General features: G+C 38.0%; 1 protein-coding gene across 1 annotated transcript; it reads right to left on the bottom strand.

Annotated features, from left to right (window-relative positions):
* Window positions 1-1818: 1818 nt before the first annotated feature.
* arsj (arylsulfatase family, member J) lies at window positions 1819-14570 on the bottom strand. Its single transcript, XM_088939258.1, has 2 exons — window positions 13898-14570; window positions 1819-3264 (listed from the first exon to the last, which is right to left on the bottom strand). The coding sequence occupies exons 1-2, from the start codon at window positions 14200-14202 to the stop codon at window positions 1887-1889; spliced, it is 1683 nt and encodes a 560-aa protein (XP_088795384.1). The 5' UTR covers window positions 14203-14570; the 3' UTR covers window positions 1819-1886.
* Between the last annotated feature and the right edge of the window lie 1997 nt (window positions 14571-16567).

The raw sequence follows: 16567 nt of genomic DNA, 5'->3' as shown, positions 1-16567 counted from the left end.
CTTCGCAACGGCATCCTGACCATCTGGGTCCGGGGCTGGGAGCGCCTGGCCCCGTGACATCTCACTCCACTCCGGAGTCTGCCGTCTACATAGGGTCCTGAAAAATGCTTTGTGACAGTCTTCTTCTATCTTCAGACTCCCAGCACTAGCAAAGACTGTTCCAGATCCTTAAATCTTCAGCAATGTGAAGTGGCTTATTCATTTTTCCTGTGACATGTTAATACCTCCCTTAATAAGTGCTTAAGCAATGGTTTAAATGTGAACACCTTGAGCCAGGTCTGCCAGTCTTCCAAGAGCTGGGTATCTATCTGAAAACTTTAGTCAGCAAACAATGCTACAGTACATAAGGTTTGTCTGAATCACAGATGAGGATATAAGATCATATTGTAGAGCATGATGATGAGATAAGTGGGTATTTCTATTAACTCATAATGTAGAAATGTGAACTATACTCTTTTCTTTGCTTCACTATTGATAAAACAAGTAAAACAAATCTCAAGAACTCTGGCTAAAATGTACATCTAAACAGAAGGTTTGGAAGATAATATTACAGTATATCTTCTTATATCTTTCACACATTTACAGTATATTTCCTGACTTTAATTACTGTACTAGGACACATCTGTCAAAGACCTGTCTGATCCTTGCTGTGTAGGGGGTAACTGTGGTTGGTTGAATACAATTATGTTACAAAAAGTAATTAAAATTAATATCTTATCAAGCTTGAAATTGTTGCTAAGAGCCTGGACCAAGTCACTAGTCAGCTGTTACCTGTGTTCCAGGAGCAATACTGCAGTATTTAGTTTGGGTTGTTTTAGCATTCACTGCGATTCCTGGGTCCTGACAGGTAACTGCAAGTTTGCAGTGATGTCGGTGAGAGACACACCGCTCTTTCAATTGTTACTAACTAGAGTGTCACTAACTGGCATTGTAACGGGTCTCAGTGTCATTGAGAATGTTACAGAAGTGACATCGCCTCTGTTATAACCTACCGTAGATACTGTAGTACAGTATTCCCACGTGGTAGAAGACCAGGATTTTTGGTTTGCCATTGTCTAAGGTACTGTGTGTGCTCCAAGCCCCCAAGAAGCCATGACCAAATCCTGGCGGTGAGACAGAAGAGCTGCACCAGAGCAAAGTACTGTTTCCAACATTCCAGTAAGTGAAAAATGCTCGAGCTGGCAGTTGGACAGGTGATGTTGTAGGCCTATGGCCAAAGGCCCTCATGTGGCCCATACACAGTCTCTTTCAAAATGGAAAAAGTGTGTCTGATACGAAAATAATGACACTACAATAATCGAAGGGTGATGGTGGGAGGACTAGATTTCAGTGTTTTATTTGATTTCAAGAGAAATCACAGCAGATCGGTAAAAACTGCAGTGAAAAGAAAATTTTCTAACCTATATAAATACAGATACTCTACTCACAAAACCTGACAAACCTGACAAATTTATTATACAGTTTATAGGGAGTTTATCCAATACTTTGAAAATTAAAAGAAAACCTTTACTGTCACATCATCACTAAAGTAACATGGTCCATAATAATTTCTGAATAAAAAGTCTGTGTCAAATAGACACCTCCAAGTAAATAGAATTATGTTTAATTAATTCATAATTATTTTTTAAGTGTTCAACCAAGTACACTTTTGACAATTTACTTCACAGTGATATCAGCATCAGTTTTAATTTTGGATTCATGTTTTGAATCAAAAGCCATGCCCCCGATTTGTCCCTCATTAATTGAATTTTCCCACTTGATTTGCGCATTCTGTAAAGTATAATGCTTTGCAAAATGGTGAATCGATGAGGACAGATCTAGAAAACAGAAAAGTTTATTCCCTGAGAAAATACTCATATCAAAGCAGAAGACTTTGGCTACATTTCTCATTTACTTTTCAACTTTTTCCTTTTCACTTTCTTTTTCCGCTTCCTCTTGCCCAGGCGATTGGTGCTCAGGCTGCCCTCTTGCTCCTCTTCTTCCTCCTCTTTCTCTTTGTACCAGGGGCCCCAGACCCCCCCATTCAGCTGGGGGTTGCTGCGGGAATCTTTGGGCGGGTACCTGACAGGGACAGCCGTCTTGTTGTACTGGGCCAGCCTCAGCAGCAGCTTCTTGATGATGTGGGGATAGCGGTGAGACAGGTCCACTCGTTCGTAGGGGTCTGCCGTGATGTTAAACAGCCAGACCGACTTTCCCCTATCCCACGAAACCCGCTCGTTGTGCCAGCGATTGGTCATGAGGCTGGAAAAGGTCTGGGGAGGCACCCAGTCGCTGTATCCAGGGATACCGGTCAGCAGTTTCCAGTCACCCACCCGGATGGCTGCTTGGATGGCAGTATTCCATACGCCATAACCGGCTTTCCAAGATCCGTTCTTGGCCTTTGTATAAATTGGGTCAATGTTGTGCAAGATATCCTGCCGAGGTGAGGGCCTGCCTTCACTAATGGCCTCCCACACATCGTAACCATCCAAGTCGAGATCCTCCTCGAGCTGACCTTCAGCCAAGGTAACCAAGGTGGGATACCAGTCTGTGATGTGCACCAGCCCCCGGCACAGAGTGCCTTTCTTCATCAGCAGAGGGCTATGCACGAAGCCCACGGCACGGATACCTCCCTCCCAGTATGTCCCTTTGCTCCCACGGAGGGGCCAATTGCTTCCACCCGCCTTGGGCTGCCCCCCATTGTCAGAGGAGTACACCAGAATGCTGTTGTCGTAGTAACCGTACTTCTCCAACGCAAGCGTTATGTTGTTGACGGCTTCGTCAAGACAGGTGACCATAGCAGCGTATTTCCGTCTGTGCAAGTTTGGGATGGATTTGTAGCGTTCTAAGTACTTTGCGGGTACCTGCAGTGGAGAATGGACAGCTTGGAAGGCCAAGTACAGAAAAAGGGGCTGCCTAGGGTTGTGGGTTGCCAGAATGTTCACCGCTTTCTGGGTGTACATCAGTGTTGAATAGATCCCATTGTCTTGCTCCCAAGCTGCATGCTCACCTTCGTAAAGGTCATAACCACATATTCCAGGGCTGTCACACTTGAAGTGGCTGTAATAATCTCCGCTTCCCAATAGTGAGCCAAAGAATGTGTCAAAACCTCTCTGAGTGGGCATGCAGTCTCTCTTATAAAATCCCAAATGCCACTTTCCAACCATGTGGGTGGAATACCCAACATCTTTCAGCTTCTGAGGTAGTGTCACATTGTCCAAAGGTAAACAGTTTGGTTGAGTTGGTCTTATAATGGAATGCTGAAGACCCGTGTGAATCTGGTATCTACACAAACAGAAAAAAAAACATACAAATCATCAGACATGATGCTTTGTTAAAAAGTCAGTAATGGCACATATTTAATTTTTCAAACATGTACAGTACATCACCCAACCACTACTAAAGAGACACTGAATAAGAGAAAGCAGCTTAAATGTCATGTGGCAACTTCTAAGAAACTTTAATAATACTGAAACAAGAAAAATCATGTCTCTATTTTACTTCAGCAGCAAATGGGGCACCTACATAATGTCATTATGTTATTCTTTTCAGATAGTGAGCAAATATGTTAATTGATTGAGCGCAGCTGGTCTTAAGGATCACATACAGTAATACTGAGCTCAAATTATATGATATTGTAAAATGGACAGGTGCCCAGTTGCAAGAACGGCAACAGATATGACCTTGTATCGCTTGAACAACTGAAGACTGCCTGGAAGCTATCAGTGTTCATGAAGGCAGTCTGTTTGTAAGAGAAGGTGCCCATGTTCTGCTTTCAACAATCAGCAGTATTATCTAGCAAATTCAGAAAATGTGAGCCACAGGCTATGTGTTGGAAGGCAGAGGGTTACCACACTGCCTTGACACTCATATTGTACATGTAACAAATGCATTGACATCCATAACCTGTAACTACATTGGCCGTGATATCTGAACCATGACACACTTACTTGGATCTATAATACTTTTTTTTAGCAATAGTGCTATATATAATCTGCTCGAGGATCAGTTTGGAAAGGAGAAAAATATTTTAAAATTAAAAGATCTGTTGGCAAATTATATATAGACTACTGCTAAATAAAAACATTTCAATAATTTCTTCACATTTTTGAAAGAAGGAATAATGGCAACTACACATCAAACACAGTACATAAAAACTGTTTAATCTAGTATGTAATTATGTTCACACTGGGGTGCATGGTTAAATGCATGTCAGTAGTCATGTATATAGTTCTGTTAATCAATTTGTCAATGCCTGCAATTTGTATAATATCAAAGCCAATTTAGATGATAAAATAATTTTGACGATTCCTTAATTGGTAACTTAGGAGGTGAAATAACAATTCCAATTGGGATAGCTACAGTAGCAAAGAAATTGTTTAACTATGAAATGAACTTTAATTGCATAAATATATGAAGAAAACCATGCTAATTAATCATCTTAAATTTTGTAACACTAAAACAGCCACTGGTAATTCTCTATTTGCTGAGAAACATGCTGTAAAATTTGATTGATACGTTTTTCAGATTGTACTACCATTAAGAATTTTACAAGCACTTTAATGGCAACTCATGAAAGAGTTCAGTCCTATCTGTATTTATTATGTATTAAAGAGGAACAAAGGAAACCTAATTCCATTGTATTCGGTAAAGACATTTGTTGTCCACAGACACTTCATTTATTTATACAGGTTTTCTGGTGCTGGAACATGAGTCAGGAGTGGGTGTTAAAACTAATGAATCATGGGAAAAGAATTTAATTTTCAAATTCTCCAGAGGACCTGTTTCCATAGCTCATGACATGCAAAGCAGACTCTTTCACCTTTTTTTGTTTCATAAGCCCTTTGCTTTCCACATGATCATGCTGGTCTTGATTACTTGCATGTGTTTGTCCTAATAGGGATGTGCGCTGCGTGAGAAGTGCAGTGCATTGGAGATGGTAGCAAATGTATCACTAAAATGTAACATAAAGTATCATATTTAAGTAAATATTTAAAGTTCATTAGGTTTCATAAAATTAAACGCTTGTTTCTAGTAATGTCTGAGGTCTAGATGAAACCTTTACATAGATTAAAATATATTTCTACGTTTTTAAATGTTCTGGTCACCTGCTTGTCAGTTTCCAGCCTGTGATTGAAATTTACAGCAATTACCTGTATAGAATTATTATTGATCAGATCAATCATTAGTGGATGCATTTCGTACAGGGTAAGCTGGTATATGGGCATGTCAGACTTGTACAGTGCTGTATGTAGAAATGGTGAATCACCAGTACTAGCTGAAAAAACTACCAAGTGAGACTCGAATCCAACACACTGGGTATGTGTGAAGCAGTTTTGGTTGACCTTGTGTACATGAAGGCTCCTTCCTCAATATGGGCATAAGTGCTGCAATTGAAAATGGGGGAATATGAAAACAGACAGAAGGGCTGTAATTGAAACCAGGGATGTTATAGTTCTGATAGTTGATAGTTGATAGATGATAGTTCTGAGGGATCAAATAAGAAAAGAAGTGGGAGGGATGTCACAAGAGAGGGTAGTTTGAAAAATTAAGTATATTTACTATATTACACTGATAAATACAAAATGTTTTTTTTAATTCAGCAATAGTTTGTTCTTTAAACTCAGAGTTTACAAATAATATATTTTACTACAGTACTTTGCCATGCTAAGTTGTTGAACTGTAGTAGACAATGATAAGGTTCAATGGTTCGTCTGTTTGCATTTCAGCTCTTGTTCAAGCTGTCAGACAAAGACCCAAAATCAAGATAGCTAACTCACTGTTCACTGATTAAAAGTTATTGATGTTCCTTTAAAGCAACATTCAAAATGCACAAGAATTCAGGGTGGGGATCTGTTTCAGTGTGCAAGCTACAGCAAAGTACGGTTCAAAACGGGAAGCAAGAGCCATGAATTGTTTCTTTTCAATACATGTAATATACTGCATTCATTTTAAAACATTTTGAGAGTTTTGCCCTCTGTTGTAAAAGATTATATAAAAAGCAGGCTATGAATTAAATTTATTAATATAGCAAACCAATCTTACGTCAATGTTTGCCATCTGTAACGGAAAAGATACTATTTTCCTGTTCTTAAGCCATAACTAAATCAAGGGTATGACTGTGATTAAGTGTAGGCCCTGTTAGATACTTAAGAAAGCGAAAAGCATATAATTAGGTTCATTATCAATATACATGTAAAAATCTCCAATTAAAAAAACCCAAAACAAATTTGGTAAAAGCAGTTAGATTTAGGTGGATGATGTACTGTATAATTACAGTACAACACAAAAAGGAAGTTGTTAGTTTAATATTAAAGACAGAAATCTTTAATACTCAGAAATTAATATAACAGAAATTTAACAGACAGACAGAAATTAATATAAAAGCAGAAATCTCCAATATTCTGTTCACAATCATAAGCACCAAGAAATATTAAACTATTTCTTATGCTTTCATACTGACTAGTTTTTTTACTTTAATGGCTTCAGCAAAACCACTATAATATTTAATTACTACCTCACAAGAAAAATATTTCTGTAGTGCTAAAGCTTTAGGATTACATCCAGAATTTGATGTGGTCAGAACTTTGTAACAGAATTCTCAATGTGTTTTGCTAATAGGAATCTACTATGTATACCATCTTTCCTATAAAACCTACACCAGGTCTCTCCCAGAAACTATACAAGCTGTCAATAAAATCCCAATGTTTTCAGTGGAGCTTGACGGTTTTCTCAAAATACTGAGGAACAATCTGATGAATACTTCACAACTCCTACCCAAAACAAGAACGGGGACAAAAAAAAACTTTCCCATTCCATTGTTTAATCCTCCCTTTAGAAATTCAGATTCTCTCACAATTACATCATTAGTACAGTACTTGCTTGTGCCAGGATCTTAGAAACCTGGATATATTGTGCAATTACACAGAGAAGAGGAAATGCAATACCCTTGATTCTAGGACATGGAACATATTCAATAATCATTTTCTTACTGTTACAAGGGCCTCTGCTGACAGATTTAACTAAGGAATCTGCTACTAATAACTGCCTGAGTAAGTTCATTATTAACATTTATGAAATGACAACATTTATGGGGAAACAAAAATATCAGAAGAAACCCACATTAATACTGTATTTGCCTTTAGATTTCTGTAACAGGAAACAGAATATGTTATAAAATACCATATTATATTTACATTTCTAAAGTGATGTTTTCCCAATTCATTGAATACCAATCATGAATATGACTATGATTTGCTTATATGAATAACTGTCTGTGTAATCAGATTAATTACCTGATCTTAAATTCATGTTTAGTTTCAGTCTTTTACTATGAAACAAGCTACATAATTTAAATTACATACAGTACTAGGACACTAGCTGTTTTTTAAGTGATGTGTCCTACTTTATCCTAACAGTAAAAGGACACCTTTTGCAATTAGTGTAGTCAACACTGATACTGAAATAACTGATTTTAAATTGGCACTACATATACAGGTAGTACTTAAAATGCACTTATTTCATTATCTGTGTTATAAGTAGCTCTTATTTTGAAGACCAAGGAAGGAATTGTGTGCTATAATTTGTTTAGATATGTACTTGTTTCTTTAGATTCGTTGGGCTGTGGGTTAAATACATCTTCATTTTTTTCCGTTAAAAGCTATTATCTTATTTGTGATCATATGAAAGCAAAAACAAAGGTTTGCAGCTGTGTTTTGATATTTGTCAAGTGTTGTGGACAAATATCCTAGAGTTAGTTTGCTTTGGGGGGTGTTAGTTTAGCTCTCATAACTGTTGTGTCCTCATCCAGGACTGCTGTACAAAGGTTTATCAGATATGGGTGATGTGAACAGGAGGTCTGGCTTGCTTTGTCTGTGAATTGGGCTTTTCTGTAGTGAAACCTTGTGATTTGATAATCCATTATTTACCTTACATAGTTATTGTGCAGTTTTATCATGGCATTGTGTGGCATTTTAACCTGTGTTACTTCCACTACTGTTTTTTTACTAGCTTTTACTGTTGTACTAAGCAAGACGATAAAAGTATCAAGACTTACCGTTGTTAATCATTGCCAGTAGCTACAGTACAGGTATATCACCCTGCAACTCACAACTGGCAACCCACTGAAGCTAATCAGGTGTGAACCTGGCTAGTACCTGGAAGGGAGACCTCCAGGGAAAAACTAAGGTTTCTGCAGGAAGAGGTTAGTGGGACAAGTAGTGAGTGCTCACTCTGTGGACTGTGTTGGTCCTAATGCCCCAGTATAATGGAGACACTATACAGTAAAAAATGTGATTCTTTCAGATGAGATGTAAAACCAAGATCCTGACTCTCTGTGGTCAATAAAAATCCCAGGGAATTTCTTGAAATTAGTAGGGGTGTTACCCCAATGTCCTGGCCAGCTTTCCCCCTGACCTTTACCAATCATGGCCCTCCTAATAATTCCCATCTATGAATTGGCTTCATTACTCTGCTTGCGTCACCACTGATAGCTGATATGTGGTGATTGTAGTGGCGCACTATGACTTCCATTGCATCATCCAAGTGGGGCTGCACATTGTTGGTGGTGGAGGGGATCCTCATTACCTGCAAAACGCTTTGAGTGGAGTCTCAAGAAAAGGGCCAAGTGTAAGGAATTATTGTATAAGTATAAGGAATTATTGTATAAGTGTAAGGAATTATTAACAGCTACTGCAGTGCTCCATGAGTGGATTAAATCCCACAACCTCCCAGTGATGATGATGATGATTATTTTTACTACTATGTGAATTTCTAAAGGTAGCATCACAAATCACTTACAAGCAATTTTTCTCAGTCGAGACAGTCTTACACAGCAAAATAAATCAAATGAAGTCCACACCCTTGATCTGACATGCAACAGGTACAGTATGTAGGAGAAAAAATCTCACAAAACAAAGAAGGAACCCCACACATCATACCCTATAAACCTCATAATAATCACCCATCACAGAAATGAAATATTTTAACATGAACAGATACACCTAAGCACCTCACTTGACAATCAAAATTAAATTTAATGGAACCTTCGTGAACAGCTTCTAATACTCCGTCTTTGGTTTGGGGGGAAAAAAAGCTGCGCTTCTGGCATTCAGGGAGAAGAAAGGGGTTGTGCTTTCATTAGTTAATAGTGCTACAGAGAAGAGCCCTCCAGATTTCTGGCTGAGCTCCAGTTTGAAGTCTATTCCTCTGCACAAGCTTCACAGAACCCTGGCCTTATGCCAAAAAAACCTGAAGCTCACACTATATTAATTCACCCGCTCTCGCATCAACTAATTATACTGGCCTGTGAACACCTTTCAGAGTACACCTGGCCCTCTGAGTCACCAATTCCTCTCCTGCTCTCATCACTGAAATAAAAAAAGACAGATTCCCAGAGGTAAAGTATTTTAATCTCCTTTCATTACCTGGTAAAACAATTACAATGCTTTTCCTCGCTTCAGTTAATTAAATGTCAGCACAAATTACTAACAGAAGCAAACATTTTTCAGCTTCTTCACAAATGTGAAGAAAACCCTTATAACTGTGATACATCATATTACAGTCCTCAACATTTCTGCATATACAGTATTACTGGCCATTCCCTAGCCAAAATTATAGAAATGTTTGGATGTGTGGCTATCAGGCATGTATTATCTACGTTTTGGCTCCACTGGTGGGAAGAACAGGAAAGATTATTTCAACATGATTCACTCCCTGTATGCCACCCCCCCACACACCTAAAAGTTTCACGATTGGTGATTTAATTGACTCAGATGTGAGTTCCTTAGCATGTAGCTGCCACATTAGGACGTTTTCCAGTAATGTTAAAAGTGTTTTGGTCTGTTATTCATAAACACATTTAAACAAAAAGATTCACCCTACTTTTTGAAGCTTATGTCAACCAAAAGAAATTAAAACACAGCTCAAACTAATCGCACACTAGTAACACACACCTAGTTACCAGTGTATTATTAGTTACTAGTTACCTCTGAATCTTTAACTATTAGAAAGAAAAATAATAATTTTTAAGTACAATTAATATGAGAACCCTCAAAGTTACTTACAGCTGCCCCTAATTTTACCAGTTTGTTTTCCAAGAATTTAGTTTTTGTTTTCAAATCTTTTGTGTGTTCTTAAAATGACAAATACAGCAAATTGGTGAAAAAAAAAACTACAAAGGAATCGGATGGTGTGGGATCTAACGATGGACGGTTCTAACAACTTTGAATTAAATACAACTTTACTTGTTAACATTCTGTAACATTTAAGATGTAATAGGCACCTAAAGAGCCACTGAAAACAAACATTATAGGTTCCAATTCAGTACGGATTTCTTGAGTCCTACTTTAAAGCTAAAATCACACATAATATTTGTTATGCGCACTAGATTTGAAGTAGTGAATATGTTGATCCTTGAGTCACGTTTTTCTGTTTCTGTTGCAAGGCAATTCAAACTTAGATGCAGCAGTGTAAGGCCACATAGTGCAAGAAATACAACTGGTAAGATTTCAAGCAAAGAATGCTGAGGTCTTGTCTTGGTTAGCTTTTTCTTCTGACTTGATTTCAGCAGGTCATCTGCATCACCACCATAATACGATCAACAGCAGACAACTGCAACGGTCAAAACTTTGCATATGTTGCAACTGTACAGGAAGAGTGACAGAGTACAGTATATAGTATAATAGGAAACATCTACCAAGGCCACGTGGCTCAACCAATAAGAAATATCGTGTACGTTTTTGATAACACCAATTAATGCAATCCCTTTAATCTCTTTATGTAACTTGAAACTGACATCAATGAAAACTGACATCACCGAAAGTAAACAGAACCATCTGTCTCGACTTAATACTTAAATGCTAAATATATATGTGTCTCATATTCCTTTCGAGATACTCTTCACAAAAGCTTTGTTGGGAAAATGATCCTGAAACCTTGCCCTTTACAGTACGTTTGTCTGCGTTATAAGAATATGAATTATCATAAAATATGAAAAACAAAATTATTTTAATTATATCTGTGTTAAAAATATTTTATTAAATCCATTCCATTATACTTCAGTTTTGTATTTTTTAAAGAAATAAATATTCCAAATTCCATAAGATTATATGGTTACATTGTTGGTTAAGTGACATGTGATGACTCTACTACAGTATATGTAACATAAATGCACTAGCCATAATTCTCTTATTTTGTTATTTGCTGTTTGTTTTGTATATGATATCATGACAGCCAGGTCTCAATACTACATAATATATTGTAACGCTTACGGCTGACAGGTACTGTGTAAGAGCCGGCGTACCAGAGCAGGTGACGTGACCGCCCTTCCCTGTGATAGCAGGACTACAGCTACTGGGCTGTAAAGAGATCTCTCTTTAGCTCACGGGGCTAGGTCGCTGCAGAGAGACGCGGAAGTCCCGGGTTCGAGCCCCGGACAGTGTGGGGCCGACCTGATGCGGCAAGGGCGCCCGCCAGAGCCCCCGTTGCGTTACAATATATAATCTTGGATCGCCACCAAAAACAGCCAAAACATGTTTTCTTTCCAGTCTGTGTAGCATTGCAAATAAAAAATAACAGCGATAAAAGCGGAATTATCATAATATGTTACTTGTCCGTTCACTCATGCTGAACACAAACAAAATAAAGATTTAATTAGAACAATTTGTTTCAAAACCCTGCCAAGGGGAAAGGATTTTGAATCCTGTTCAACTCATTTATGATTTCTGTAAAAGCCTAATAAAGAACAAAAAAATAAGCTCTGTTATTTGTTTTGCCACTTATGGCTTTTAACACATTATAGTTCTCTCATCACCCTCCACCCCACATACTTATCTTTCTACAAAGCTATAAATGTCAAGTCAAAGCAGGGGGAAACTCCTAGCTGGTGATTTGACAGAATTCCAATTTTTAGAAGTCACTTGTTTTGTTTTTATAGTTATGGAAGTGTTCCAACTCACTGTGTCCACTCAATGTGTAATAAAGCACTTTACATCACCATCGAAAACTGCAGCTCTTCAGTACTTCCTGTACGGCATTTAGACATTTTAAATTGCCCATGAACTGTTTTGACATGATATACTGTAGGCTTAAACGCACAAAATTACAGTGACTTTATTTTAAAACAATTTCTTCTATTCTCCTACTCAATTATGCATCGATTTAATAAATAATTCCTTGCATTTGTGCTATATGTCACCATTCATCAAAAAGGATCCTAAGCTACTTTAAACATAGAATGGTAACCATGACATACAGTACTGTAACAGTACATTACTGATGTGCAGCTTAACCTGGGTGACAAATACTATCAATCATACCCTATCGTAGTCCTACTCAGCAGATCCTGTGGACAAATGAGAAATAACCTTGGTAATTGAACTAAGGGGACAATTTAAGTAGGCCAAGTTGTACAGATTTTAGCCAGGAAACCAAGGTACCAACACTACTGAATAATGAGTAATTTGGTTTAAAGTCTCTGCCGAAGGACGGCTATAACAATCTCTCTGTAGGTTAAAACTAGTTAAGTTTCATATAAAAATAAATCACAGATGTTTTACAAAAAACAATGCACTACTTTCATAGATGTTTTGTGGATATAAATTCGGTCTCTGAAATAGGGCATCCTCTCTGAACGGATTCAGTTTAATGTCTACTTCTAACAAATCTGTAGCCATCCTAATTGGGTACTGTGTATAGTACAGTATATGTACTGTATGAAGTCTGAAACTCATGATAGCTACTGTGTACCTAGTCTTACGTTTGTAAACCACTTCAATATGCTTTATAAAAAAACAAGACCCTTAATGAAGGCAACCAGGAAGTGTACAACAACGAACTGGGGGCAGGTAGACATCACATCCCACAGACCCACAATGTTTTGGGAAGAATAAAATTTCTTCTTGAAAGTTCAGAAAAAAGAAGACTTAAGAGTGACATGCATGATTCTCAAATCATTAAATAACTTGTTTCAGTAAACATAATAGACAAACAAAGTTTAACACTATTCAGATGGGCAGGTTTCAAAGAATAGCATGGCGCTAAAAACATTTTTTGCATCCTACTGGTGCATGAATGTATGATCCTTATCATCAGTCCTCCTCCTGCCAGTATCATACAGTTAACCATTGATTAAAGACCTAAAATAAAAGAGCAATTTCCCCTTTTATTCAGACAATTGGTTTGATTAAATAATGAAATTCAGGGGTAGAATGTAACCTCAGGCCCACAAGAACTAGATTTCCCCATCCCTGTGTCCTGATGGACACTAAAGATTCTGAAGTAAGAATTCAGAGAATATTACAAGGGTGGTCAGAAAAGAAAATTGAACTGAAAGGAACTCATATTTATTCTGATAGCTGCAGTGATCTTTTTGCCATTCAGAGCTTCAATATTTAACCTACCTGGATGTTAGATGCTTCTTCTATTTCTTTTTCCGTGCTCCAGGAGGAAAAAAAAATAAAATAAAAAACATAAAAATATTTGCATCATAAATTCTGAGTATTGTGAGCGCTGTGTCCTGAGATTCTGGAGGAAGATGTTTTCTTTGTACTTTTAAAGGTAGCGATAACAATATTAATATTAAAATTGCATTAAAGTACAAAGAAAACCTGAACTACAGCGAGGGCAAAATTAGGCATTTCCGAGTAACTGCAGGCATGCGCAAAAACTCCCTGCCTTCCAATGTTTCTCCACACCAAGCGGCGCTTCCCGTTGGTTTCCGTCCATTTTATTACCTGGCACAAAGAATGTGGGTATTGTTGTACACAAGGAAGGTCACAGTACATGTAAATTACCGTCCCGTTTATTTTTTTTTTTAAATTGGATAGCGCGTTTTGGTTTTATAGCAACAGGTGTATGTCTTAATAAATGAGGTGCAATCACCATTTCTGGTATGGTACGCTGCTAAAAGCAGACTTACCTGCCAGTTATGAACTGGCTTCTTGAAGGGGTGCAAATCGGTTGAACATAGTAATTTTCCAGTTTAACTCCTTCAGCAGCAAGTCTGTCGAGAGTAGGGGTCTTAATCTCAGAACCATGGTATCCTACATCTCTGAAGCCTTGGTCGTCAGCCAGAATAAAAATAATATGCGGTTGAGACGTTGGTTTGTCTAGCACGTTAACTTCTCTGTTGTGCGCCTTCGAATTAATTTTTTCCCACGACAGATAACCGCAAGCCATCACGTTGATTGCGGACAATCCCACCAGGACGCCCAGCACGAACATTATCAGAAATGTTATTAGCCGTTTCAAATATATAAAAAAAAAACACGCCCTTTCGCAGAATGAGCTAAGGTTAGCAGCCAAAGAAAAACAGATTACAGTTCCATCATTAATTCAACACAGCCGAACGCGACTGTAGCAGAGCAGCAGTAAACAAAATATCTGGACGTTGAAAAAAAAAAAGACACTTGGAATCAGTTTTTCTATGTTTTTTATGTTGTCACCCCCCTACTCGACGATCACTGTTCTTTGAGTTTTTATAATTAATGCCGCGAGTTCCAAAGCAGCACCTGTAGTAATCATAAGGGAGATTCCTGATCATTTGTTTTGTCCCTACCTTATTCAATGCCCTCCATAAATGTATTGTTTATCAAAAATCTTTCCTTAAAAGAAAAACTTAAAAGAATCACAAGAAAAAACTTATTCCTCACTTGAGCGAAAGCCAACACATGGTTTCCAGTTGGAGTAATTGTTCCTCTTTTCCGAAGCATTTGATTCATCTTAGGTTTTGCAGCTGCAGAATAACTTGTTTCTATTATGTAGCATATTCCTTTCACCAGGACAAAACAGTCATTATTTCCTTTGCTGTAAGGATTAACTTCCACAGAACGCGAAATTTACATGGTTTTCGGGAGGCAATATCCCCAAGTTTTCCCTTTACGGTTTACCAGAGCTTCCGAGCTGCTTGGAGCGTCTGTTTCTTACGATCTGTCCTGACTTCTGCCAACCCAGTGAATGCCAGCTGCAGAACAAATACAATAAACTCGAATCTGCTTTTGCTTTATTTCCTTTGTAGCGCCGACCCTCAAAACTGACGGAGATTGCACAGTGCTGAGTGCCTGTCTGTTGGTTGACAAAAAGCAGCCACGTTTATGTTCGTCTTAAAAGTACTGCGGCGTTCCTGTCAGTAATACCCCCGATCTCTGCCCAGTTCTCTCTCACTAGGAGGGTGGCTAAGACTCAGGAGGAGAGGATCAATTAACAGCAAGCCAATAGAGTCTGGCAGTGGCGTTTCTACGTCTCCATGTTCACAGATGTTTGACGCCTGCTTCAAATAAAACAGTAGTGTAAATAGTAAGAGTATATACTGTATCACAGCCTTACCTCCTATTGATTATTTTCAGTTTCAGTAAACTAAAATATTTTACAAGCATAGTTTTAAAACAGTTGACTGTTTTGTGTCTGCTATGAAGATATTTTAAATTTGTGACAGACCTTAAAGAAATATTTTTTGAAGGAATTTTCTGAAGGAAGCCTAATTGTGAAGATTTATAGGACTACGAGCTGTAAAAGCTTACAGTATGTATACACTGGCACAGATAGTTTCAAAAGGAGGAGTATGTGTAGAATAGGAACACATAAAACAAAAAATAAGGTGCTTTCCAAGCTGCCACTAAACTTTACTATTAACAGTTAACTCTGCGCAATTAATACTAAATGTGGTAGAATTTATTATTTAAAATGTGGGTCAAGCCTAATATTAACATCTAATTCGCCATCATTCTTGCATGTATCAAGATGGTCATAACCACCCCATCTTTACTTCTCCCAAGTCAAAATGCCTCTTTCATCGACACAGTGTTTCACTGACACTGTGACACTGCAGGTATTGAACTGAAACGTGACAGAGTTCATAAACAACCAGCGCCGCCTCTGCTTCATATCTCACAAGTGGCTGTAAAAAGTTCACACTGAATCGCTTTATCTTCAACTACTTGGCAGATTGCACATTCTTACACCATTTACAGACCAGGCCTGTCAAATCCAAATTTCAAGTATCATTCAAGTGATAATAGAGTTAACATACAGTGCCATGAAATGGATAAACCACATTGCTCAGAAGGCTTGTGATAAAGTTCCCCCTAAAACATTAATTCACAAAAATACAAATACCTGGATTGAGAATGGGAGATTAAGACTGGTCTTTTGTCCATGTTCACATCCACGTCTGAGCTGACGTGGAAGGAGAACAGACTCTAACCCGAATAGCAGAAGGAGATACTGTACATTATGAGGCCAACTGAAAAATTATTCACTGAGTGATTTTTTTCTGCGAATTGCATAGCTAAAGCCCTTTCACGTGCCTCCTCAAATGTTAAATCCCAAGCACTCTGGGTTCTCATTCAAGTATTCAAATTTCCTCTAAGGCAAAGACAAAGTCAACCCCATGGACTTCTTCAGAATGAACACTAAAACATGAACACAACTGAAAACCTCAGGGAAGAGCATTTTAAGCCAAGAGGAGGCATTGTTTTACCGAAAGGATTATGGAAGTTTTAAACAAACTACCTAACCTAATGAGGTTGAAACTGATGCCCTGATTTCTTTCCTTAAAAACATCTGGATGAGCTCTACCAACAGAGCTGGG

Source organism: Atractosteus spatula, chromosome 1, assembly GCF_055471065.1.
Source record: "Atractosteus spatula isolate fAtrSpa1 chromosome 1, fAtrSpa1.hap1, whole genome shotgun sequence".
NCBI lineage: Eukaryota > Metazoa > Chordata > Actinopteri > Semionotiformes > Lepisosteidae > Atractosteus > Atractosteus spatula.
Note: the sequence above shows the minus strand (reverse complement) of the source record. Positions and strands in the feature narration are given on the sequence as shown.

Excerpts from the sequence above, each read along its gene's own strand:
- arsj (XM_088939258.1), bottom strand. The coding sequence starts at position 14,202 with ATGTTCGTGCTGGGCGTCCTGGTGGGATTGTCCGCAATCAACGTGATG. Across the intron at positions 3,265-13,897 it reads AGCCAGTTCATAACTGGCAG|ATACCAGATTCACACGGGTC; the intron begins GTAAGTCTGCTT and ends CTGTTTGTGTAG.